This window comes from Choloepus didactylus, chromosome 17 (assembly GCF_015220235.1).
Source record: "Choloepus didactylus isolate mChoDid1 chromosome 17, mChoDid1.pri, whole genome shotgun sequence".
In the NCBI taxonomy this organism is placed as follows: Eukaryota; Metazoa; Chordata; class Mammalia; order Pilosa; family Megalonychidae; genus Choloepus; species Choloepus didactylus.
Window position 1 is genome coordinate 66,832,206 of NC_051323.1, and position 27,382 is coordinate 66,859,587.

At 47.8% G+C, this 27,382-nt stretch overlaps 1 protein-coding gene and 1 long non-coding RNA gene across 6 annotated transcripts in view; one reads left to right on the forward strand and one right to left on the reverse strand.

The window, feature by feature from the left end:
- The window catches only part of TBC1D8 (TBC1 domain family member 8), a 101,068-nt gene that overhangs the window by 8,555 nt on the left and 65,131 nt on the right, over nucleotides 1-27,382 (reverse strand). Inside the window, exons 6-17 of one of the 3 annotated variants that reach the window (XM_037806419.1) lie at nucleotides 19,195-19,402; nucleotides 17,442-17,636; nucleotides 16,153-16,329; nucleotides 14,962-15,112; nucleotides 13,433-13,647; nucleotides 12,383-12,500; nucleotides 10,001-10,286; nucleotides 9,150-9,279; nucleotides 8,876-8,974; nucleotides 8,201-8,269; nucleotides 4,098-4,338; nucleotides 3,455-3,520 (exon numbers count right to left, since the gene is read on the reverse strand). In XM_037806419.1, the coding sequence (XP_037662347.1) occupies nucleotides 3,455-3,520; nucleotides 4,098-4,338; nucleotides 8,201-8,269; nucleotides 8,876-8,974; nucleotides 9,150-9,279; nucleotides 10,001-10,286; nucleotides 12,383-12,500; nucleotides 13,433-13,647; nucleotides 14,962-15,112; nucleotides 16,153-16,329; nucleotides 17,442-17,636; nucleotides 19,195-19,402 (1,955 nt within the window). The other 2 variants (XM_037806420.1, XR_005212295.1) reach the window with 2 other exon arrangements.
- Nucleotides 1,402-26,250, forward strand: LOC119511966. Of its 3 annotated transcripts, none has more exons than XR_005212297.1 (5): nucleotides 1,402-1,746; nucleotides 7,061-7,173; nucleotides 13,074-13,207; nucleotides 22,226-22,292; nucleotides 24,730-26,250. It is a non-coding gene; the product is annotated as an uncharacterized LOC119511966 (long non-coding RNA). The 3 variants fall into 3 exon arrangements; XR_005212296.1 differs by lacking the exon at nucleotides 24,730-26,250 and adding an exon at nucleotides 22,881-23,123; XR_005212298.1 differs by lacking the exons at nucleotides 22,226-22,292; nucleotides 24,730-26,250 and adding an exon at nucleotides 18,299-18,602.

A 27,382-nucleotide genomic window follows, 5' to 3' on the forward strand; every position in this document is an offset into this window, starting at 1 on the left:
GAGTAATTGCTCTATCTCAGCCCTGCCGATGCTAACTTCCAACTCATAACAATACTAACGTTTTCAGCTACAGTAAATAGTCAAATAATTGGTGAAATCTGATTGCATAGATCGTCTAACTGTAGGGCCTCTTGACAAAGCAGACCGTGAGGTGCAAAGACCGAGCATGTTTCCGAGTGTACCTCCTAGGTTCAGAAAAGGGATCCATTCTAACTAAGTCACTTCCAAGGGATATTCTTTTATCACAGGCAATGCAAGTGCCAAGTAACAAAAAAAAGGATCAAACATTAATGAAATAAGCACACTCGGGACAAATAACGACTTTCACCTATCAGTTTTCCTTCTTGAAATGGCTCTGTGCAGTTCCTGAGAAGGACCCTTAAGAGATGTCATCTTTAAACAGTCACCAGCAAAGAGACACTGCCTGGACATGAGGGTGGCCCTTTTTCCTCTACTTGATGAAAACTCCTTCCTTGCCATTATGGAGAAGGCGAATGCCTCAGTGGTTTTGATTGTACTTCCAGAGCATGAGGCCCTCCCTGCCTTTCACTGGCAAATGTAATGTTGAGTTTTTTTGGATAACGTGACTGGATTTGGAATCCAATCCAAACTTTTTCAAATTCATATTCAATATGATGACTCCCTCATTCATACACAGGTAATGCTGTAACTAGCCTATAGTTTTAGGACACAAGTTATAACATGAATGAAACATTTGTAACCTCTTTTTCTACAAGATGAATTTTTGCTTTGACTCCATACTTGATCAGTACATGTTAATATATTTTCATGTGCTCCTTTAATTTTTGATTAAATCATTCTGGTTTCAACATTATCAGTTCTTTTTAAAACCATTAACTTTCCTTAACCAAATTGCAAAGTGAGATTATTTATGTGATTTTCCTTTTAACTCAGTTTATTGACAAAATTCTTCCTTTGGACAGCAAATCCACTTCGGGTATAAAACCTTAGAAAGAAACTTCTGTTTCTTCATAGAAAACTGAAAACAAAGACTGAAGCAGCTCAGATTTTGTTAGAGGCAACATTTTAAGAACAATATTTAATGTGGATCCAGACTGATAGGCAAAACTTTTGGAGAGCTTCTTGGAAAATTAAACAATGTTTTCCTTGAAACTCAGAGTTTTCGGAGGGAACTATGGATGACAGTGTCACTGCAGCCCCACTCTCCGGACACAAAACAACAGAAAGCCTCCCACTGTCTTGTGGCTGTATGTCAATATATCATTCTCAGTAGGGTTTTTTTTCTTGTTTTTTGTTGTTTTCTTTTGTTTTGTTTTTGATGCTTCCTTGTAATGAAAATAATGTTCTAGGAAGTTCTCTTCTGGAAATCCAATTAGTTTAATTAGCTGAGCAGAATTAAACTATTTATAGATTTGTCAATATGCAATGAAAACTTTTGACTAAACAACCTTCTGGAATACTGTTTGACTCTCCCTCACCTGACACGGTATCAAGTCATCTCTAATACTGCTTTTTGATTTCCTTTGCCAAACTGTTGCAATCACCCCGGATCAAATAAAATGAGCTCTCCAGTGACTGTGTGAGGCCTTGGGCTTTGGCTCTTTACTGCTTCCTGGGTTGCATCAGATACCTTTGTACCCAAGCACACAAAAGGCCTTTGCTGGGCATACACCCCTGCAGAGGTCAAATCCTTCTGGGCAGAAGATGGGTGTTTTGTGGCAAGCTGCTCATGTGCTTTGCTTGGGATCACTGCTTCTTTGTCAGGTAAATAAGACACTTAGGCTGAAGCAAATTCTTTGGGAGCACAAACCGAAATTTGAGGTACTCCTTATTATACTTGCTAGATAGTGACATTTTTTTCCAACTAATATGTCTGTCCCCCCCCTTAATCAAAAAGTTATCCATTATAGTGGAAAGTAACTAATTGTTCAAATTAAATCTATTTAAATGAAAAAGTACCTAAAGGTATCACAGGCCTTCATGGCCTCAGGAAATTAATGTTTTTAAATAGGGGTTTGAGGTTGTCTGCTTTCTTAAGTCTAAAAAAAACTATCAAAAATTCAAATAGTAACCATAGGTAAGCAAAATAACATACCAAGTCTTAATTTTAATTTCACAATTTAAATTCTGAGTCATACTATATAAGTATTACAATCCTATGTTCAAAAAGACTTTGAAAACCTGACTTTATGAAGCCATGAAAGCCTACAAATGCCTTTAATGAATTAAATTATTTTTTAGAAATACATTTACAATTTAGAAGCAAACGGTATAAGCCATTATGAAGTCAGATCGAAAATCAAATATCAACCTCAGCTGGTAATACCAAAAGCCAATAATAAATGTAAAAATATGTCAAAAATTCGAACTCCATCTGTACTACCTTTGAAACTTTTCTATAAATCTAAAATTATTCCAAAATAAAAAGTTTATTTAAAAATTCAAGATACAGTAATTGAAGAGTAACAAAATCAATTGTGTCCTATTTAAGAATACCTAATACCAGATAAAATGATTGTGAAAAGACGACGACAATGATGATAAAGGAATAATTATGCATTATCTTCTATGTTAGTAGTAAAATTTACTACTAGTAAAATTTTACTAGTAAAAAAAAATTGTGAAAAATAAGAACAAATTAGATAAAAAAAAAATAAGAACAAATTAGATAAAAAATAAAATTCAGTAGCTTATTTTGGCATAAAAGGTAAGAACTTCACTGAGGCTGACCAATTTGTGCCTAAGTAATAACGAGTCCGTGGCAGGCCTGTGTGGCCACTCCTGAACGCTCTCCGGGATGAAGCACACAAGGACTGGACGGCCGTTCAGTAACGGCTGCGTTCAGGAAGAGAGAAAAGCCACCAATCTCGTTCACATACACTCCAATGTTTTAAAAGCCACCAGGATCTCGTGGCACTAGAAAGCAACTCCGCCCACCGCCCCCCCCGAGGCTCCCTTGTTGGGAAGTGCTGTCAGAGGCCCCAGTCACATACTGGGGTCCCCGAGACCCTCTGGGATTCCTACCTCATCTCATTCAGTTTCAAGGGCCCAAGGAGCATCTTAAGGTTGCCTTGTTCTTTTTACTGTTAACACCGAGTCTGATCTCACAGCTCTGAGAACTGCTTCCTCTGTTCCTGGTGACCTCGGCTTAAATTTGAAGGAAGCATGGGTGTATGTGCTGGAAAAATGAAATGGTCCTTCAAAAGCAGTAGCCTAAGTTCACCATCTACTAAAGTACCACACTCTGGCTCCCAGCACATTCCACAGGCTGGTGGCTCTCAAGTTTGAAAGCCACTGTGGGCCAGGTAGTACAGGACTTAAAATTTTGTGATCAGCAACCCCCAAAAGAGAAACATCTATGGCCTTGAGTCTGAATGAAATTTAAAAGTACTTTGGTCTCAGGGTCATACACAAAGCTGGCCTTGTGTTAAGGTGGAGCAGAGCCATGCTTTCTCCACATGGAATGTCTTACCTGGAGGGATATGAAGTCTATATAATAGTTTAATTTTTTCATTCATTTCTCCATTATACATAATATCTGCAAAATAGAGAGAGAGACTAAGCAGACACAAATGCTTTAAGAACATTTCTAATGGCACAAATGCACTGTGGAGGCAGAACTTTGTTGACCTCAATAACGCAGCCCCCAACATTTCCTCTGCGCCCTACCCCCGGCCCACATCAGGTCTGAAATCATCCCATTGGAAATCAACATTTTAAAGGCGGTGATTGGTGATGCTTGAGGAACTCAGTAACCTGGAGGATCTCGCGGAGCTCATTCCTTTTGAAAGATTTTAATTCTATGTAAAAGGGTTAGGAATGAGGCTCCTAACTAAACCACCCCACTGGTGCCAAGGACAAGGTCAGTGACCTACCTGAGAGCCCACAGGGCTTCACCCCGCGCCCCAATCCCCACCACCCTCCCCCCACACAGGGAACCATAAAGGTGGGCATGAGAGAAGCCTGCAGAGCATATTTTTAAATCATGAAATCATGTCAGGCCGGTCACAAATGCATTTCGTCGTGTGCATCTGCCTCCTACACGACCCACTGTCTTCTGTTCGCAGACCCACCCCCAAATGAACTCATCGCAATAATGGCCCACAAAGTCCTACCCAGGCAGCCAACGACTGCTCTGAATTCGATGAGACAGTCCATGTTGTCGTCCAGGAGTCTGAAGGTCCTTTCGGCGAGGACCTCGGTGTGGGCCCCACAGGTCCACGGGGAGACCAGCTTAAAGAGGCTGGCGAACTGCTGGGGGTCGATGCGGTACTGCTCGGCGTAGGGCCGGCTGGGGTCGTGGCGCTGGACCGCGGGGCCCAGCTGCTCCCAGTAGCGGCTCAGCATGTGCTCTCTCTAGGGCCAGAGGCAAAGGAGAGCCCAGGAGACAGGTCAAGGCTTACCACGGGGCCCTCTCGCGTGGCTTGCCTTCTGCCTCTTAAAACTATTGATTATTGCACAATGTTATAACAAAATTTTTAAAAAAATCAAATTCCTTATAATTTCATCACTCTAACCAGATATGTAAGAAGAGGTTTTGTTAACTTTAGTCCTTGCCCACATGAATACTAATTTTGACATAGTTTTAATCCTAGAAGAGAGACCATTTTTATTCTGCTCTTTTCACTTAAAATCATATTATTTGAAAGTCAAAAAAGTACTTGAAAGTAAAAAGCATTTGAAAGTAAAAAAATCTCTAGGATCCCAAAGGAACTAGTAATGCTAGTTACCCATGGGAGTGACCGTGGCGGGCAGGGGCCCAGGGTGGAAGGGAGACGTACTCCTGTGTGCTCTTTTATACTTTGTGAATTTGGAACCATGTGAATACTGTACCAATTCAAACAATTAAAAGGAAAGGGGGGAAAAGGGTGATTTGAAGTTTTAGGAACAGGCTGAAAACCGAAGAAGTAAAACTGCCCCATCACTGAGGACCAAGCCGGGCTCTTCGGAAAGTGTGGTTTAGACCAGCACTAGATCATCTCTGGGCACCTCAATCTGCAAAAGCCTGAAACAGGTCCCAGTGACTACGGAGTCTTCACAATTTCAATTCCCTCCACCTAGAAGGACAGGACAGATGTGCAGACGCTGTGCTATGCAAGCACATACCGTTGGATGGAAGCCAAGATGCCATTTATAAGTGTGTCATATTCTTTAAACAGCCTTTGCAGACTCATGAAAAGTTTCAAGTATGAAACAAAGATCTAATACATTCCCATTCTTAAAAACCCAAGGCACACTAAGAATTTTCACATATATTTGTGCACACTGTGATGCTAAAGTCCAGAAGAAAATGGTTATAACATAAATGCAAAAATCTAAGAGAGCTCATATTAGAAAAACAAGCAATAGAAAAATAGGCAAAGGATATGAACAGGTGGTTGAAAGAAGTATACAATTGGCCAATATACTTATGAAATGGTACTCAATGTCACTAATAAGTACACAAAACTAAATTAAATTGAAATGCAGTTTTCTACCAGACAAGCAAATGTTTAAATGCTGCGTGGGGAAATGAGCATTCATAGATACCATGAGTGGAATTGTAACTTGCAAAATCAAAAATCTGGAAGATACTTTAGCAGTAATAACTAAAATTTTTATGTACATCTCCCCTGGCCCTGAATCGCCACCTCAAGAAACCCATGCTACTGAAACAGCAGCACAAGTGTGCAGATAAATGCACAGGTTGCTCAGTCCAGCACTGTCTATAAAACAGCAAAAAATTGGTAACATGAATGCCCTTTGATAGGTGAATGACTACATAAATTATTTTGCAGCCACACAATGAAATTGTATAGTCATTACAAATGGAAAAATGATCTAAAGATACTGATCTAGAAAAAATTCCTTGTTATATGGTTAATTGGGGGGGGAAATACAGGCCATTGTGTAGTACCATCCCATAATTATGTGGGAAAAAGTGGGTACCTTGTGTGTGTGACCGCAGATAGAGAGAGGTATACGGGAAACTCCAGGGGAGAGAGTCACCACATTGTGAAAAGTAATTTCCTGTACAAGGTGGGACTGAAGGGACAGCCGGGATGAGCCCCTTCATCCTCATTTGTTGCTTAAAATAAATTTTGTTTTTTTTAATCATGAGAGTGGATATAATTCTATTATTTCATGTTTTTCAAGTAAATTTGGATATCAAAAGTCTTACCCAGAACACGGAAGCAAGCAAAATAATATTAAAATGCTCTATCGGGCATAAAAACCCAGCAATAGTAAGTGAATTTAACCCATCATTAAAAACATGTTTATGGAGTCGGTAAGGCACTGTTTCAGGTTCTGGGTGTTTACAGAGATAGTTTATGACACACAGTCTGATTTTATTCTATTCACATCCTACTTGGAGACGTAAGACCAATGAAGCTGCTCTCAAGTTGAGGGAACAGGAAATATCACAAATCTGAATTTATGTAATTTAAAGGAATACTTTAAAATGACATTAAAATGAATTTCATTAAGCACCACCATATAGTTCATTTTTAATAGGAAAGAGTATTTAAAAGAAGACAATCAGAGCTGACGATCTCCTGGTGACATATAGAATGTTTGAGGTTGTACATGGCAGGTTTGGGGTCAGACAGAATGAAGGTAAGATGTGGGCTCCATCCTAAGAACCTACCACATGTTTATAAAACATTGTCAGGGTATTTCTACTTGACCCTCTCTCTTGAGAAAATAAAATGCTTCAAAGAGGAGAAGTGCATGTGAAGCCCAACTAGAGACGACCATATACCACGGTACTTGAGTAAGTATCAAGTCAGACTACTGAAGGTCAGGCCTGCGGGGACCTGGGAGAGTCCGAGAAGGTGCTGTGTGGGACACACTGCTGGGACGGGCCGGCAGGGAGGCACCTCTGCACATCCAAACGGAGTAAGACACCTTGACTGATGCTATTAACCTGGATTTCCTTTTGAAGTGCATTTTGAAAAATAACATATTTATAGGTTTTTGCTTTTTGTTTTTTGTTTTTGTATTCATCTGTATTTAGCAGTAAAGCCCTAAATAAATAAAAGACTTTTTAAACTTAAAAAACACATCATTTGTTCCCCTGCTTTTGTGTTTCTCCCAGTCTCTGTTCTTCCTCTTGAAGCCAAAGAGAGCTGCGGGAACAGGGACAGCCAGGGACCTGTGACTTCCCGTTTCATCTCCTGCCACAAAGGAAACTGTACAATTTGTAAACAGGTAATTCAACGGGAGCCCTGGGCCTCCACTGCTCTCGCCACATGAGCTGCTTTTTCTGCACGGGGGGTGCCAGGACGGTCCCAACCAGACAGCCCAGGCGCTGCCTCCTACACACCCACACTGCCAGTTACTACTATTTCCATTATTTTGGCAATTTGAGTTGAGAAGTGACGGGGGCGCAGTTCCCACCACAGACAGCTCTGGAGGCCGGACGCCTGTCAACACCGTCCTGGCCTTCTGCAGTGATCTACCCGGATCCACGGGTCTGCCTCTTCTCTCTCATTGTTAGCTACTGTTTCAGGCAAGAAAACTTCCAGAAAGATGCTCAAACAAGTTCTTTGAGGGATGATTTAAGTAGCAAAAAATTGGAACCCACCTAAATATCCAAATATTAGAAATATGGCTTATATATATATGAAGTATTCCAAGATGGAAAAATGATAAAGACTATGTGGCCACATGGAAAAGTGCAAGACCAGCACCTGGGGAAAAGAGAATATACCCTGGCATGAACACCAGCTACACAAACATAAAAATAGGCCCACAAGTATTGTGGGGTGCAGTTATGAGAAGTTAAAAATTATATTAGGTGACAAGCTCACTGCCCCGTCTACCCTGGACTGGGCACCTGGGCCGTGTCTGTTAGAACAGCGCAGGGGCGCAGCTCGCAGGCTCCGGCTCACAGCCGAGTTGGAGCTCCAGTGCACGGGCCGTGCAGCGTCCACGTGGCCCAGAGGTCACCCCAGCTTCCTCCTCCCAGGTGCCTGGCTGTGCTCTGGGTTCCAGGTAGGATGTCAGAGCCATCTGAGGGGAGGGCTACCGATGGAGGGGTGAGGGTCAGGGCAAGGTTTCCCGGTAGAGCCAGTAGAGACGGCAGGCGTGGGCAGCTTCGGCCTCTGCACCGAACACTGGACACACGGCACCCTCCCTCCGGGGTCCACGCCCCCGCACCCCCAGGCAGGCTGGCAGCAGCCGCTCTCGCCTGGACCAAGGCCTCCGACACCCTCATCCTCCCAGATTTCCATACCTTGAATAAGTCATAGAGTTCTTCTAAGTCTTCAGGAAGAATTGAGACTTCTGGAATAACAACGCGAAGCTTAAGGAAAGAAAACACAGTGATGCAGAGAATTCTCCACCTGCCCCTGGACAGACCCGAAGGAGGGGGCTGTTCTCTTGGTTTGGAGCACCAGCCCGCTGCAAGGCTGACGTCCCCACGGGAATGGCTCCTGCTCCCCCAAAGCCGCTTCCACTCCTTTCTGACAGATGGCTTTACAGTATCTTTCTCAGGTGTTTTATTCTCAGCCTCTTTCTAATTTACCCATCGGTGCCCAGGACAAATGTGTTCAATTAAAATGGAAGCTTAATAGCAAGCAAAGATATAGCTCGGACAGAAATTCCTTCTAATTGTAGACCACCTGGGCTAGACATTTTACCAACTGCCCCTCATTTAATCCTATATGGTAGGTATTATTATCCTCATTTTACAAATGGGAAACTGAGGCTCGGAGTAGTTAACTTGCTCACAATATGTTGGACTCTGAAACCCACGCTGTTTCCACACCAAGTCACCCCTAAGAAGTTTTTAATTCAATGCAAAAAAACCTGGCGTGCTCACCATACGTGACCAAAAGGGACACACGTTCCTCTTGCGGGTTAACCCCCGACCATGCCAAGCAGCCATCCTGAAAAGTTCTCTACTTACCACGTTCTGCTTGGTGGTGTCTTCGTGGCCTTGGAGAACCCGGATCCTGTGCTTACAGCGCAGGTGCTCAATCTGCTCCACAGACTGGTCTCCGAATTTCTGCAGGAAAACAAGGGACCACAAGCTGATAGAATCTTCTTCCTTCAAAGGAAGCAAGAAGTAACCCAGAGAACTGCCCTCAAAGTCCAACTCCCCAGCAAGCTACCTTCCTAGGGATGGGGGTGGGGAAGGTGGAGGGGTGCAGGGGTGCAGGGGTGCGGGTGGGGCCTGTTACCTCGTAGGCGTCCCGGATCAAGTCGGCAATGTCAGTGGCAGGGCAGGGCTCCTGGTCGTCAGAGAAGGCCGCATGGTGGCTGCCAACAGGGGGCCCTGGGCTCTCCTCGTTCTTAATGTGATCTAGAAACCTGAGCACACAGCCCCCAGTTAAAGCACAGGTGGACGGACACCTCCTACATCCACAAAGCACCTTCATCGCTGCTCGTGTGCTCCAACAACGTGAGGAAGGCAACAACTGCTGTCCTCCTTTTAGAGAAACAGAAAGACGCCCACGAAGCCACCACATTATCAACCTGGGCTCCGTGGCTAGATTTCTGGGGGCCTGTGCCTCGCCGGTGGGGTAATGGACAAAGTTCTGGCGTGTGTACAACTGTAAGCAAGCATCATATTCTTAAAGGGAACTACCCTTTTAAACATCACTCAAATCACCCTCAGCTCCAAGAAAACCAGGTTCCAATCAAAGACTAGTACACATTTTCTTTCACTGCAGCACGCCAGCTCCTACACATAAAATGTTTGAAACATCCAGTCGTCTGCTTGAGGCCAACATTTCCCAGTGTGCCTTAACTCCACCCCAATTTCATTCCCCCCAGACTCACACAACACCTGCAACTTCTTACAGAAAGACAATCATCACTGCTGTCTTCCTGGACTGCCTCGCTTGGTGCAGAGGAGTAAGGGAACGTGGCGCTCTTCACCACCGAGCAGTGACAGGGCCACGTGACGGACTGGCTCTGGGGAGCCCAAGGGTGGCGGAGCCGAACTGAGAAAGTTCCAGAGTGGCGGCCCTGCTCCCTGCTGGGGCCCTCCAGAAAGCTGCTGCCCACCCAGGAAGCGGCCGGAACCCACCTGCCGAGGATCACCAGGGCCTGGCTGTCATCCTTGCTGCTGCACAGGTCCTCGGCATTGGCATCGAGCACTGCCAGCCCCAGCTGGAAGACGGCTTTGATCCCATCGTAGAAGAAGCAGTCGACGACGTTGACCGCGCTCTCCAGCGGCATGATGCTGAGGAAGAGGGTGAGGAACCACGAGAGGGAGACGGACGCCAGGGCATTGAGGTCGCGCATGTGCTCCGCCAGCTCCGGGAGCTGCTCCCGGATGAGCTCCTCAAAGACAGACTGGTCCACCTGAGCCCCTGGGGGAGAGCGGGCAGGGGGCTCGGCTCAGGGGCTCACACCCTGCCACGTCAGCCCGAAAGCAAAATGCAGTGAAAAGACGCCAAGTTCAGAACAGGACCCAACCACATTTAGTTAACTGGTTTTTGACATTTTGACCAAGGTAAATCAATGGGGAAAGGAGAGTTTTTTCAGAAAAATAGTACTGGATCAACTGGATACGTGTATGGAGAAAAAAATCCCAACCCTGCTTCACACCGTACAGAAAAATATATATAGGCCTAAATATAAAAGCTAATGCTATAAAAGTTCTACAAGAAAATACATAAACAGGCAAAATTTCTTAGGACACAAACGGTACAAACTATAGAAAAAATTGTAAATTGGACTCCATCAAAACTAAAGATGCTGATCTTCAAAAGGCATCATTAATAAAATGAAAATGCAAGCTTCAAAGTCAGAGGAAAAACTTGCATTACATGTATTTGAGAAAGGTCTTGTATCCAAAATAAAGAACTCCTACGACTTTGTGAAAAGGCAGCAACCCAACTCTTAAAAACTAGGCAAAAGATTTTAACAAGCACTTCCAAAGAGAAGATATATAAATAGTCAATCAGCTTGGAAAAACATACTCAACATCCTTAATCATCAGAGAAATGAAAAGTTAAACCACAGTGAAAGACCACGTCTCACCCACAAGAATGGCTAAAATTCAAAGGACAGACAACCACCTGGCCCAAGACGCAGGAAGACGGTCATCACCTGGGGAAACTGACAGTCTCTTACTTCCACGGTTAAACCTTCATCTGATAACCGCTGACCCAGCAATTCTACTTCTAGGTACTTACCCAAGAGAAATGATTGTATATGTTCACAAAAAGAATTCTACATGAATATTCATAGCAACTTTATTAATAGCCCCAAACTGGAAACAACTCAAATGTCCATCAACAGTGAACAGATAAACAAATGACCGTGACTACAAAGGAGAAAATTACTCAGCAACGAAAAGGAACAAATTTCTGATGCAGCAACACCAATGCCTGACACTGACTCAGAGGAATACTTCATTACGGCATTTATGTCAAGTTCGGCAACAAGCCTCATCTGCAGCGACAGAAACTGGATCTGTGTTTGCCTGTGGCAGGAGGGGGACAGGGACTGACGGGGAAGGGACAGAAGACAATGCTCTGGGGTCATGGAGAGGCTCTGACTGCTCCATCCCGTATCACGGTGCTGGCCGGGCAGGTGAGCCCAGTCACAGAGGGGCTGGTTGGTCCTTGGTCCCCCCAGGAGTCCCACCCCAGCTCTCAGGGCCTTGAGCCAGGTCCCCCCCACCCCCGCCACCCCGACCTTCTCCTCCACCTGCAGGCACCTGCCAGATTCCGTCCCACACCTGCTCTTGTGCTTCTGTCCTCACTGCCATCACCCTAACCTCAGGCCACCTCAACTCTCATCTGGGATACTAAAAATGTCCTGAAGAGCATCAACAACCAGCAACAATTTTTATACAGCTCTCTCCACTAGGAGGTGCTAGACCACACAGGCAGAGCGAATACAAATCCCATCAGAAGAGAGACTTGGAGGCGTGGGGGTGTGGTGAGTGCCCAGGTGGACACAAACGAGCTTTCCCACTCTCTTCATGCAGCTGGCGGGGGGGGACACTGAGTCTGCCCTTGACCCTCATCTGCCACCCCCTCCTAGAGGAAGCAGCAGCACTGCCTTCTCCATAAGCTTCCTGGGTTACCTCCCCCCAGGCCATAGCAGCAATGCAAAGCCACCCAGGGTTCCACTTTTCTACTTGTTTGGTAGGTCTGGGGACTTTGCTCTCCTTCTTATAGGTTCTGTAATCCATCTAAAGCAACTTGCTTTATTTTATCCAAAACTTGTAGATGTGTGTAACAGGAGAATATTCAGTTTATTTTATCCCACTCTTTTGTCAAAACTGTGCAGGGAACCACGAGTTAGTTTTGCAGACTCACAAGTCAAACGGTGTTTGTGCAGAGACTAGCTAAATGGCACAGAGACTCCATAAAGCGGACTGGTGACAAATGTCTTCTCCCAGGCTTTGTCACCGCCCACCAGGTACAGAGAAGGACGTAGGGGCACAGCTTACCTATCACCCGGTGGTTGAAGTAATCGGGCAGCATCCGCTCACACACAGCAACCAGCAGCCAGAAGGCTTCCTCCTCTTTGGCGTACAGCAGCAACACGGAGGTCAGGATGTTCATGGACTGGTCAGGGGTGGGCACAGAAGAGGGGACAGTTACTGAGCAGCTCACAGGAAGCCACAGAGGGACGGAAAAGCACACTCACAAGCCAAGACTGGAGCGGGGAAAACCCAGTGTGCACCAGCCACCCCGACGCTGGTGCAACAGAAAGACGCTGTCAGCACAGGTCCTCGCACGGCCAAGTGAGCCGCACGGCCACTGTTCCTGGCCGCCCCCATCCAGTCGCGCTGGCGTGGGCAGGGGCACACACCTCAGCTCTGGATCCGATGCAGCTCGTGTGTACGTAACACACACCTGCATCGCCCACCGATTTTACTTTCACGGCTGAGCAAAGTTTGAAATCTTGTTTTTAAATGTCAGCAGCTTCTCTAATCCAGTCTCGTGTTGGGTTTTTTGGTTGTTTAAATTTACTAGTTTTTATCTGGTGCTTGCTGACTACATCCCTAAACTCAGGAACTATTCAGAGGACATCTTAGCTCCACTCGTGTTTCTTAACGGAAAGCGATCTGTCCTAAATATCTTTTTCTTCCCCAAGCAGCACTGCCGTTTTTAAAGCATTCCCTGTATTTCCTGCAGAGGTCTGGAGAAAAATTAAGCTCCACGGAAGGAACCTGAATCCCGTCCTGCAGTGGAAGTTCGAGAGGGGCCAGGAGCCACAGCCCAGGCGCAGGCAGCAGCTCAGCGTGTGCACAGCCCTTTTCAGACCCTAGGTAATGTTCTCATCTTAAATTATCAGCCTGTCTGACCGCGTGAAGATGGTGTCCAGACCTCATAGACACACTCTTTGAGGGACAGGAGCACTTTGCCCACAGCCCCCAGCACAGTGCAGGTCCCAGCTCTGGACGGGGAACGGGACAGAGAGCCAAGGCCCCAAGTGCAGAAATCCCTGGCCCGGCCCCTCGCCCAAGGACCCCGCACCTGGGGCACAGCCTCACCTGGCAGTACCCGATGCGAGGGTTCCGGTGGGCATAGGCGGTCAGCACTCTCCTCAGGGCGGCGATCCCCGTCTCGTTCTGGAAGGCAGGGTGCTCCGGGAGCGAGCGGTGCAGGTCCCGCTCGATCTCCTCCGTCACCAGGCAGCTCCTCCCCATGGACTCTGCCACCAGGTTCCCGTAGTAGCCAGGATGTGCAGCAAGATCCGTGACCGCATCTGTGGATGGCACGAGGCACTGTGAAGGGGGGCGATCGCCAGGACGGGGTCAGCACAGGGAGGGGCTCGCCCATCCAGGGACCGCAGTGGGACCTGGTTCTGTGAAGGACGCACACACCGAGAGACCAGCCCCAGCCAGAAGGACCTCGCTCCCACCACGCGGCCCACCCCAAAATCAGAACAAAGCCAAGAGAAAAGCAGTGCAGCTCTTCTAAGAATATCCTTATAGGGAGGGGAAAAAGCTCACACTAGAAATGATTCTACTAACATGCCTTTCGTAAGTATTTCCCAGCAACAGACAGAATGTATGTGACGTATATGCAATTTTCACACACTAATTCAACAAGAAATTGTCAAGCACCTACATGTAGGGCAAACAAGAGGTGCCGCCGTGTTCGAATAAATCTGCCAACACGAAACCCCGAAGGCTGGGTTCCCGACGAGTGAACCTAAGCAGGAGACCCAGCACACAGAGCTCCCTGCGCCAGCCCACCCACTGCGCCAGCCAGAGCCGAGGCCCTGGGGGGCTCTGTGGTGTGTGCAGCAGCCACCCAGCATCGGGGTGGAGACTGTATTCATTCATCAACCAGCATCAGGGGCACCTGTGGGCTCAGCCAGGGTCAAATCCCCGGACGAGGCTGGCGGGCAGGGAGGGGCACCAGGAGGGCAGGGGGGCACGCGGCCCGCTTCCACCCCACGCATCATAAACTCTGAACTCCCCCTCAGCTCCCCCGTCTGTGATAACTGGCTGCAATTCCCTGTCGCATCTGTCAAATAAGCACTATGATGGTCACGTGATAATCAGCATTTACACTAAAATCCGCCACTCCTTTAGCAACAGCTTCAACAGCTGTCAACAAAGTAAACCTTCAGTCACTGGAGAGAGCAGGATATGAAGCGACTAAGCCGGTTATGAACAGTCTGTGTGTGTCTATGTGCATTGAGGAGCCCTAGAAGAAGGGACAAATAGCACTCTATCTGCCAGAGAACAATTTAGGAAGATTTCTCTGTTTAGTCTATTTCCGAGCTCACTGCACTTCCGGAGGTTAGTAACAGTCATAGTCATTTTTAAATGCAAGGAGGTCATCTGGCCCAGGCCTCTCCATTTGAGCAGGGAGACCCCACAGCCCAGAGACCTCAAGCAGCCAGCCCCAGGTCCCACAGCACAGCCAGGTTTCTGCGGGGGATTTCACAGCAGTGACCCAAGCAGGTGACTCAGAGCCACCTACACACTCACAAAGCTCAGGTCCGGGCCTCTGTTCCTGGGCCAGTTTCAAAAGCAACGTTTCACCTAAAGACACCAGAAACACTTACCTGAGAAAAGGAGCCAGAGTTTGCCACGTAGAGATTCAGGGATCCCCATGGCTACGAGCTTCCGGATCTTTTCTGTGCGAAACATGCACACAGTTCTGCCGTATTCCGCGAAGTGGTCATTCCACAGGCTAATTTTTATCTGTTCTCTGGACTGGAGAGGGAAACGTTCTTAATGTACAAAGATGCCCACACCCTCACCCCCACCCCACCACAATCCATAACAGGGAGGCGCTGCCTTTCACAACTCAGAAGCCAGCAGCCAGGGCCCCGAGACCCGCATTCATTCAACAGGTGTCTGCGCACCCCTACTCGGCACAGGGGATGCAAAGACGGAGCCAGCCCGCGAGGGGTCCAGGGCCCAGAGGGCCACTTACACAAACAAAATGCAATTTTCTCAACAAGGCCGATAACAAGAATATGTACATAACAAACACAAACATAGCAAAGAGGAGATGGGAGGGGAGGGACAGTGGAGGGTACGCTGGGAAAGACTTCCTGAGGATGCTGACACTGAGCCGGCTGTTGAAACATGAGTCCGCTCAGAGGGCAAAGAGGACTGAGGGGACTTCAATCTACCCTGAGCTTCCGGACAGCCAGAGGAAAAACTGAAACCTGAAAACAGTTACATAGTCTCATTTTTCAGAAATGAGGAGACCATTTCCCCAGGCAATTGAAAATACTTTAAATTACCCAAGTGGCAGGGATTTTTACATTTCCTTTCAAACAGGATATTAATATGTGCTTTTAATTATTTGTAGTCTCCTGTAATGGGAGAAATGTTCGATACTTTCAGAAAAACCGCGCACACAGGAGCCTCTTCAGGCCAGGCAGCCGTGCACCGCATCCAAGAACCACTTGAGGGGCACCTAAGGGGAGCCACCCACCCTCCATCACTCCGACCACAGCCCCAGCTCACCCAGACCTGCTCGAGCAAGGGGCATCAGCTGCCCCCTTCTCTTTCGGCCAGCAAGGGAAAGGGGAGGAGGTGCAGCAGCTGCTCGAGATTGCCTGGCAACCTGGAGCCACACCTGCTCCCCGGAGGCCCTGACAGAGCTGGCACTCACAGATGCCATCTTCCATGACCAGCCAGACAACTGGGACTCCACAGAGCCAGGCCCCTGCTCCAGCCCACACCCCTCCAAAGGCCGCAGCTTTGCAAGTGCCCAGAGAGGACAAAGCCCCTTCACCCACCACGCGGAAGTCAGGGCTCTGGCTGCCAGACTGCTGGAAGACGGCAGTCAGGGCCTCGGGGTGGAGCAGCGGGCTCTTCTCTCTTTCGCTTTCCTTGCTATTTTGAGAAGACACCAGTTCAAGATCTCCAAACTTGTGGTCACTGCACATGCTTGTTGAATGAAACACAGGTGACGTCTGCATGGCACACACACAAACACACACAAAAAACAACAAAGTGAGAGAGAAGAAAGTCTTTGCTCTTAATTACAGGACGATCTTTGTTTCACATTTGGCTGACTAACAGATCCAACAGGATCAGGGCCTTAGAAGTAAACAGTCCCGGGGGGTTTCCCCAGGGAGGCTGTGCTGCCTAACACACAGGGAGGGGACCCCAGCAGTGGCCAGAAAGACAGGGGGTCACATTCAACCTCAGTCTCCCCCTCCCCTTGGTGAACTGGGGATGACCATCTCTGGGAAACCACTCTAAAGCACAGAGCAGACCTTCACCCCCTTGCTCCCTGCCACTGCCCCAGGAGGGAGAGATGTGGGCCCCGGCCAACCCAGGTCCGTGTCTGCAGCTGCTCAAGCTTAAGACAACAAAGGGCCAGTCTTGCAGCAAGTTCTATGTGCCCCCAAATAACACCATCCCCTCCAACCTGGGGGGATCAGCCCCCTCACCCATGAGGAGGTGTCCCACTGCCCCGTCAATCCTCCAGGCCTGTAAGAGGGCCCGACCAACCCCCCTAATCTCTGAAAGAGAGATGACCCATCAACCAACAATCTGCGGGGGACAACGCCCCAATCTGTGAGAGAGGAGCTCCATCAAGCCCTCCAACCACTGGGGTGATTCTCCATCAAACCCTCCAACCCATCAACCCTCCAAAATATGGGGGTGGGGTGCCTGTCAACCCTCCCAAACTGTGAGGGGTTGCCCTGTCAATCCCTCTAACCTGTGGAAGGTTGTGCCCTGTTAACCTCTCTGACCTCCTGGGTGGGGGGTGGGGGTGGCATGGCCTAACCCCTGAAACCTGGGGTGTGTGGCCCAGCAACCCCTCTAACCTGTGGGGGGTGTGGCCCAGCAACTCCTCTAACCTGGGAGTCATGGCCCAGCAACTCCTCTAACGTACAAACGTCCCCTCAGGACACCCAGCCTAGCAGAGGTGACACCAACCATCTGATGCACAGACCCAGTAACCTGTGTCGTATTTTTCTCACTCCCCAGTGGATCATCTTCAGGTGTGCCCCCCTAAGGGTGGTGAGAAAGGGGTTCTCAATTGGTGGCCTCTTAGTATCTTGAAGCCACATACCATGTCTTCGTCTCTCGAGGTGTCGTACCGCGCTGGGTGTCTGGCCTGGACCTGCTTCAGCCTGGCGAGCAGGCTTTCCACCAGGGCGTCCCTGTCCGGGAGCTCGATGAACTGGAAGGCCATCTTGCTCCGGATGCTGACGATGATGGGGGTGGGCAGCAGGCTCGTGTCCTCCATTTTCTCAATGCTCACCACCTGTTTCCCAAATTACCCACACACAGTGAGGGAGAGAGAAAGACGGCCTTGAATTGCATACTCAGGAGATATTCCAAGACAGAGGCAAAATCAAACTACTGCAGTAAGGAACTGCACAACAGTCAGAAAGCATATAAGGCAGCAAGCCACAGGGTTTCTTGCTCAACTCTCCAGTAGAAGGAATTGTCAAATGAAGACATCTACTGCAGAAGATGACACATCTGAAAGTTTCAGGTTTTTCCAAACAATATTGCTCCGTCAACATACAGACGCTACAAGTAGCAAGAGCATAGTGGTCCTGATGTTGAACAGAGCTGCCAGGCACTTCCCAGCCAGAGGGGCCCTGCAGCCAAGGGACCGGGCTTCTTAGATCTGGACGCAAGCTCAGGTGGCCCCTCAATCCCAAAAAGACAAAGATGGAATGTGACAGAAGGACCGATGTGGCGGTCCAGGGTCACTTAGCTTCTCGGCCTTCGCATCCTCCCTTCCACGCCCCCTCCCGGCAGTGAGGCCTCCCGGGAGAACCCCGACAGGAGAGGACAGCCGCTCTCTCCCAGCAGGGCCGGCACCCGATTAAGGCTCACGTCCCCAGCAATGACCAAAAGGCATCCACTTCCCTTTAGAGCATGCTTATGCTTTAATTTTTGTTTTCCCCTCCACAGCTCTCCACGAAACTGCTGGAGAACCACCCTTCAGCCTCTGCCTGCTGCCCCCTCTTGGGGCTGGCAACACCCACCTCCCACTGAGGCTCGGGATGAGACCGACCCCTGGGCTAGCCTGTCTCTCGGCCCCTGACTTGGCCGTGGCTGCAGGCTGGGCCCGGCTGCACCCACCGCCCTGGGCCCAGCAGGGGAGGCCACAGAGCCCCTGCCTCCGTACGGGGTGGTGGGACAGCACAGCTGCCTACTGTTGTCACTGTTCATTGCTGTTTGGGGCTTTGCTGTTGTTGTTAGCTAACTTTTTTCCCAAAGCACATTTTAAAAGTGTTTTTCCAAATAAACAATTTTTAACTAACTAAAATTCTAAGACTATAAAAGCCAAGCAGTTTGCCATTAATTTTCAAAAGGTGATTTTTTTTTTTCTTTTTAGGTTGACTTCTTTTCTCTTTAAGTAGGTGAAAGTGGAAGGATTCATTCCCAAGAACTTTTGGAAAAGCTTTAACTATTAGGCACGTACTTTTTAAAAACAGCTTTATCAATATTGTGGGTGTTCGAGTACCCCGTTTCCACCAATCACATCCATGCCAATTTCAGGCTGCCATAGCAACAACAGAAAACGCGGAGGCCAAATGAGTCATGATCAAATCCAGGCCATGCTTCCCTCGAGCAGCCCGGTCACCCAGACACCCGTCTTCAGAGGGCAGAGCCTGGCTGCGTAAGCTCTCCCCGTGCTCCGAGTCACACACGCTTTCTCTCACACACACACACACGCACACACACACCCGCGCACACACACACACCCGCGCACACACACCCGCCGCCTGGAGCGCCCACAGGCTGGCTCGGGAAGCAGGCGCGGGCGCCTGGGGTGGAACCTGCAGCAGGGGAGGCCGCACTACCTCTCCGAGGGGCAGGACCACGTTACAGCAGCCGTCCTCTCTGCTGGCGAAGCAGACGTAGCTGTCAGAGGTGAACATCCGCCCCGCGGTGTGGCAGCGGCTGAAAGGCGTCCAGAGCGAGCAGTCCACCACCGCGTGCAGCCTCTCCCTCCGCGGCAGCCTGAAGAGCGCCCGGAAGAACTCGTTCCGTGCTCTGGCCTCCAGGTCCCTGGCGCAGGAAGGAGAGAAAGCAAGAAGTGGCAGGACGGTGACTGACACACTAGATCACAAAGGAAAACACTTGAACCGGCAGACACGCCACCCCTGTGCAGCCCCTCCATCCACCTCACACCCCGAGCTCACAGGCAACCTTCGCAACAAGTACTAAAGGCAGAACTCACTGCCTCTGCACAGAAGGTATGTAACGAACTTCTCATGGACCAAAATAAGCATTCCTTCCCGGATCGGCAACACCAGGAATTGCCACAAAAACAACCATGTATAGGGATCCGAGCACCAACAGGCAGGCAATGACAAGTGTTGGTGGGGAGGTGGGGAAATTAGAACCTCACCCTGCTGGTGGGGATGTAAAACGGTGCAGACACTTTGGGAAACAGTCTGGCAATTCTCCCAAAGGTTAAACACAGAGTTACCATATGGCCCAACAATTCCACTCCTACCTATATCCATGAGAAATGAAAACATACATCCAGACAAAAAACTCGTGCACAGATGTTCATAGTAGCACCATTCCTAACAACCCAAAAGTGGAAACAACCCAAATGCCCATCAACTGATGAATGGCATGATGCTGTGAAGCTGTAGGTACCCCAGAAAAGATCATGTTCTTAAACCTAATCCATTCCTGAAGGTGTAGACCTATTGTGGGTGGGGCCTTTTGAGATTATTTCAGTTGAGGCCTGCCCCAGATGGGTCTTAATCCTTTTACCAGAGTCTTTATTTTAAGAGATGACATTCAGAGAAGGATACAGAGAGGTTTGAGAGAAAAGACAGAGAAGCTGAGAGAGGAAGCCACTGAGGCCAGAAGCTGGAAGCAACAAAACCCAGAGGAGACCGGCAGTCACCGCCACGTGCCTCGCTACCCGACAGAGGAGCCCAGGGTCGCCGGCAGCTGGTCTTCAGGGAGAAAGCGTCGCCTGTGGATGCCTGGACTTGGACAATTTCACAGCTTCAGAAGCTAAGTTAGTAAATCCCCATTGTAAAAGCCAACCCATTGCTGGTATGTTGCATTTCGGCAACTTTAGCAAACGAGAACAAATGGAGAGACACCCCCCACAATGCATTGCTATTTGGCCATACGAAGGGATGGAGTGCTGACACATGCACAACACAGATGAACCGTGAGGACATTATGCTGCGTGAGAGCAGCCAGCCACACAGGACCACACACTGTATGATTCCACTTATACGGAACGTCCACGATGGGCAAATCCATAGAGACGGAAAGTGGATTAGGGGCCGCCTAGGGCTGGGGGAAATGAGAGGAAATGCAGAGTGCCGACTCATGGGTATAGGGTTTCTTCAAAGGGTGACAGCTGCACAAGTAGTAAACATACCAAAAACCACTGAACTATGTGCTTTATATGGGTGAACTGCATGGTATAGGAAGTGTATCTTAATAAAGCTATTTAAAAAAACATTTAGATCTGTGCCTGGCATACCAGAAAGTGCTCAATAAACATTAGCTATTATGATTCTTTAAAAAAAAGGACCCAAGTAAAGTCTTGCTTGAGCCCCATCAGCATCACATCAGTTCTGGCAATAGGGAATGGAGGTGAGATGAGGGATCCTGACCCCAGAGGACCCCTTAAACCCTGATCCTTGGCTCTGAAAAATCAGTATAGCAAGAAAGAAGCCAAATCACATGTTTGAAATGCGGGCGAATTTGTCATAACCCAAAACACTATTAGAGGATCAATTCTAACTGACAGAAGGGAAAAAAAAAATCAGAGTATCAAACAAGAGTTTTTTATAATTATATAGTAGAATCAGCACTTTGCTCAAAGTCAGAATATGAACTCGGCTTCCTTATAGCTGTGTGACCCTGGAGGAAATTTCTCTGTATCCCATTTTGACATTTATAAAATGGAAATAACCCCCTTTCTGCTTCAAGGGAGCTCAGTGAACATCAAATGTTGTCCACAGTATTATGAAAGAGAAAAAGCAGATTAGAAACAGCATGTACAGTATGATCCCATTCATATAAAATTTGCAGAAAATAACATGGGAACAAGCATTCTCTAAACTGTTAACCATGGCTCTCTCAGCAGTGGGATTTCCACTTTCTACTTTCATTTAGCTCAAATTTTCTAGACGAGCACATATTATCTTTTTAAAATGATTAAACCAATTTCTTTTGGAGAAAGAAAAACTTTAAAACATTACATAAATGCAAGATACCAAACTCCACACCCTGGGCTAAGCTGCAGCACAAGTAACCGTTTCAAACCCGATCTGACGCAGAAGCTCCTGCAACACGGCCTTCCCAGGTGCCACTTCTGCAGCTGTCTTCATTTCCACACGCCCAGCCTGTCACCGTCACACACTCACCTGCCAGGAGCCATCGTACAGCAACGGGACAGTCAACGGAATTTAATATCAAACCCTCTCAAAGCAAAAACACAAGCTCAGAAAGTACTCTGGGCGCAGAGAGAAATTACACAGGTTTCACATATCATCAGGGTTCCAGAGCGTGGGCCAGAGCAGCGGCCCCGAAATGCCTGACACAACAGGGACTGCTGCTGACGAAGCGGCCTCAGCTGCTTCCAGACAGAGGAGCTGGGAGAAATTCTCCGGAAGATCACACACTGCAGGAATGGAAGGCACAGTCCCTCAAGACTACCCCAATTCTCTGAGAGCTGGCCTATGTCTAGCGCATTTAAACCCTGGAAAGCTTATGTCCTTGTCCCCACAGTACACCTGCCATGTTGGTTTTGGTGAAAGCAAAACCAGTGATTATCACCTGTACACATCCTACAAATACGGTTCTAGACGCCACTGAATTCCACTCTTTTCCTTCCTTTTCCTGAAGGACATCCTTTAGGAGATGACTGAAGCCGAACGGAATACATGGCAAGAAACAGGAACCACTGTGGCTGGTAAGAGAGCACACTTATCTCGCACCCCACTCCTCTGATATAGAATAAGGTGTTCAGTTCTCTGAGGCAGGTAAAAAACATTTTTGTTTTTGCTTCCAATGCATCTGCTGCTGCAGCCAGTAACTCAGTTCAGCTGCTCCCCTGTGGGCTTCAGGGCGGCCCAGTGTCAGGGCTCCTTGTATTTGCCTTCCAGGGCCATTCTCTCTTTCTACGCAGAGGTCTGTCTCCTGCACATTTAGTAGTCACAGACAAGAAACCTCCAGTTAGAAAAAAGCAGCAGGAGGGGCTTTCCAAAGATCAGAGTTATTTTCCTTCTTCCCTTCTAGAAAGTCCCCTCCCTGTTCGGCCTTTAAACATGTGGTATGCTCTAACATAACAATGCATGTGTTATGTTCTAACATAACAAAGGTGAAGCTACAGTGACTCGAGCGAGAGAAACGCAAGCCCTTCATGAAACTCAGAGTAAGACCACCTTATCCATCCTGCACATCTGTTCTGAAGCCACTGGGAGTCTTGGTGTTAGATAGTCCAACTCCTTTTTCTGAACAGCATCCGAATCCAGCCCACATGTCCCAATCTGCCTTTCAGACCCTGACCCACAGCGTCACAGTAATTACTGAATGTCTCCACTTCCTCTGTAAAGAAGACAGGAGACATCACACATAACCCAGCCTCCAGGGAGCGGCAGCTCATGACCGGCCTGCAGAAGGGCCGCCTGGGGATGTGCGGAGAAGGGCCCGAGCCTCCCCAGTCCTTAGGACCCACTGCCTGAAGCAACGGCTCCAAGAGAAAGCCAAGGCTGCAAACAGAGGGAATGGCTGCCACGAATCATCCTAGCTTAATATATCCTGTTTCATGAACCTGTAATTACACAGAGAATAAATGTGGGTTGACCAGAATATAGAGCACACATCGAGTTTGTTGCTGACACTGAAATAAATACGTGCAATCATGTGTGATAATTATGCAGAAAGTTCCAGAGTACATGCATACACTTTTAAAGTTCAGGTTTAATCCCCAAGGCCTAGGACTCAAGAAATTTAGGGGTAGGTAGTATTTTTGTGTCTCCACAAACCCCAAATTAAACATCTCTCTCCTAGATTAGATAAAGAATCAGAAACAGGTTTTCCCCTCTTTCTTCTCCATCAACTCTCAGAATGCTGTTGCAAAGAATCCTGCCCGGGCCTTACACACCACCTGTGACTCCATCTAACCACCCACCCACATGCACTAGCCCACCATGTGCCGGGCTTTTGGAAACACCAGCTTTGAGGCCAGATGCTTCTCCAAACTCAGGCTCTGTGCCAGGTAGGGCAGGTCCGCTGCGTCACTAAGCCATGCGGCTCGGGCCCGGCCTCCCCATCAGCTCAGCCTGGAGGATTTCCCACTTGTACCCACAACAGAAAGCCCCAAGCCACCTCTCCTGGCCTCCTGGAGTCAGGCAGGCAGACCTGGTTCTCTGCTTCCCATTCTCCTCATAAAGTAAACAGAGATTTCCAGTGGCTGCCAGTTATGTGCCCACCCAAAGACCTGATGCATTTAAACTCTGGAAAATGCCAAGAATCAGCAATCTAGGGAACAAATCAGAAAGGCCAGATATGTATGCTTTTCTTCAAAGCCCAAGTCGGCACCCAAAGCAGTTCAGCCCTCAAACACAGGTTTCCATCCATCTTCCTCTGTGATTCCTCGGTGATGCCCCTAAGAGCCCTGAGGAAACGGAAGGACAAAGTTCTGAGACAGCAGCTTGCACAGGGCATAGGGCCAGCTGGGACCACTTGGGACAGGCCTCAGGCTGCCACGGTCCCATCATTGCCCCCAACCCCAAAAATAGCTGTATATGCTTTTCTCACCCCTCCATCCGTAACTTCAGGATAGATATTTCCCGTTCGGAAACCTCAGGACCAATCACCTTATCCCCTCCCTCCCTCTGTGTCTTCCTGGGGAGCCCTCTCCCTGCCCGCAGCCACTCTGCCCTCCCCTGGATTTCCTTTGTGGGGCTCCATCACCACACACTGAAGACGCCCCTTGTCCTCATCCAGGAAACAGGAGGGCTGGACCAGACCTCTTCCCAACTCCTTCTGGCTCTCACGCCTCTGGCTCGGATCTCGTGGAAACAACACACCGCCCTGTGCCCCCCGCTCCCAAGGAAATACAAATTGTGCTCCTTCTGCGACAGTGAGCTCCAGTGGGGTGAACACAGGCAGCAATTAGGGCTAATCAGGACTCAGCTCGCTGCACCTCTGACCCCAAAGGAACCTTTCTGAAGCCCTTATCTGGGAAGGGAAGTGAATATGCATCAACAAAAGAAAGCCCGAGGGACATTCCGGCACCCCTGGCGTGCCCTTAGCGTGAAGAGACTGTTTTCCCAAACTTTAAAACCTGGGCTCTCCTGGCGGGATGTCAAGTTGACTGAGTCATTACCTGTTTATATCCACAGGCCTACATCTCCAGGACAGAAACCACAAACGAGAGCCAGCCTTTAACTGGCAGGCAACGCCACGCCCTTCTCTTTCGGAGGAAGGGCTCAGTGCAGCTCCAGGGAAACGCGAGGACCGGGGCTCAGCTGCCTGCCCGGGCCAGCCCGGCCCCCACGGCCCCGCAGCCCCCGCTAGCTCGGCCCCTGGCCCGTTGGCTCTGATGGTTCCCAGCCAGGCAGCCCGGGAGAGTTCGCCTGAATTCTGAAATGCAAATGGAGGTAGCCAACGGTGGTGTCTTTTCTTCCAAAACACATGCTCTCACCAGGAGTGTCTTAAGTGGATCCTTCTCTTCTTTCCTCATTTCTGCCGCAAACCAAAAATGCCTCATCCAGAAGTGAAGGCTGAGAGGACGCTAGGAAACATGGGAGGGCTGGCCTGAAATCCCAGCGCCACGAGGCCTACCAGTTCTCCCACTCCTACGGCGATGCGGCTGCAGCGCACACACGCACACGTGTGCACACATATGTAATCACACACAGCTAAGTCATTAAAGCTTTAACTGGTGGCTTATATGGGCCCTTTATCAACTCAAACAACTGAGGCTTGTTTCTTCAGTGCTCTGTATCTGTGGCTTTTTCATTTTTAACAGGTTTTTATAAGCTGAACTAAAAGGACTCAGGTACCAACCTATTGTACAGATATTTGAATATGGGAGGGTGTGGCTCCCACTGTACTGGGTTGTTTTCCTTATAAAACAGGTGCCTGGCCTCCTAAGCCCAAGACATTTACTTTGACTCAGCTGTCCCATGTTCTGAGGGATTTAATACCAGCAGGCGTTTCTGGAGGGAGAAAAAAGATGCACTGGTGGGTGGTCCTCAGGTGTGTATAAAGAATCTGTCCCCAGAAATGCTATTACATCACCAAACAATGGTGATACGGGATGCAGAACAAGGCATACAGATTGCCTTTTTTTCTGGACTATGAATTGGGGGAGGTTTTGTTTTATAACAAGAATAACAGGTCACAGTTGTATAATTCAATGATGTTTATAGAAAAACTTATGTATTACTTCTTTATTGGACCTTATTCAAATCTCTCATCTTCAGTAAGTCATAGATGAATGATGAATTACTGAAAGACTATTTTGTAAGATATATTTTCTTCCTAAGTTCTTGGAGGGTTCTTCCAATAAAGAGTGTGACTCAAAAAAAAATTTTTTTTAATTAAAACTAAACGAAGCAGGTGCCCACAAGACTGAACCAGAGGGCTTCACCGGCAGCCTGGTGCTGCGAGTGGCACGAACGTGGCTAGGATGTGATGGAGGAAACCACAGATGGCACCCAAGCCCCGTTACAAAAGGAATGATGAGCAGGTAACTGTCAGATTATCAGGGAGACACAAAACCATTAGAAATTCTTCGGAACTTTACAAAAACCAGAGTGTTTGTTTTTGTTAACTTACCCTCTCTGTGACTACACATGATTGGTTTAGAATTTGTGCATACAGTAGAGTTGTTTAATGCTTTTAAGTACATGAAAACTCTAAACATACAGCCATTTGGGAACCACTAATTTGAGAGACACACATTTCCCAAGAAGTTCACAGAGAAGACAAAGAAAACAGTACAAGCATTTAAAGAATAATAGATCATTCTTATAAAAAAAAAACAAAAAACTATTTTTGCACAGTTACTGAACACTGGAAACTTTAGAGCTTCAAAGGAACTTAGCAGTAGGTCATCCCACCCAAATACACGAAACCAAAGCTCAAAAACATTACCGATGGCCATGCAAAGAATGTCTGACCCTGCAGTATTAAACTCTCAAGAAAAAGCCTGTATCTGTGTTTTTTAATCTCTTTAGCATAATTTCAAGAAAATTCAACCCAAACTCAGGCAACTAGGGACATTAAAATAGATAAACAGTAAAATTTTTAAAAATAAGTGACCAGGCATATTGAAATAGCAGTGGGTGATTCTGTTGACTACATCTAAAAACATCCAGCAAGGGTAGCAGATGATCAGTAACTTGTTTTCAAAGGCAACCTTTGTATTGTTCACCTCTGTGCCCAGCGCTGCAGTTACCCAGCTGCAGGTAATGAACCACACGGCCAGAAACCACCGTCAAGCTCCCGCACCTCAGTTTGAACTTCAGACAAGAAAGCTCAACTTTACTTCCTTAGAGCGACAAACAATTCAAGCAACCACTTCAGACTTTCTAGGATCAATTTGGGGCAGACAAAAAATAAAGAATATTGACTTACGCTACAGTGAGGCGTATTTCAGATGTCAAATTGGTACCAAAAATAAGTCCAGTTCTCCTGAAAACTTTTTCTACAAATTGATTTAATCTGAAAACACATAATTTCTTCCCATTTCCTAGCAAAGCACACTGCTTACCAGATTTCCATCATGAGGCTACCCAAATTCCATTTTCTACAGGTATTTATGAAAATCAATCTTTAAATAAAATCTGAAAAAAAGGGGAACTGAATCCAGAAATCAAAGTCTACTGTATAAGGGAAATGAGTAATAACATTTTTAACTAAGTAGAAAATTTTGGATTATGCCACGGGGAAATGTAAATCTAGCACCACTAAGGTGAATGAAAGCACCTGCAAACGGAGGCAGAACACAAACCCGAGTCCCCTGCGCAGGTGAGGGGCACCCTGGAA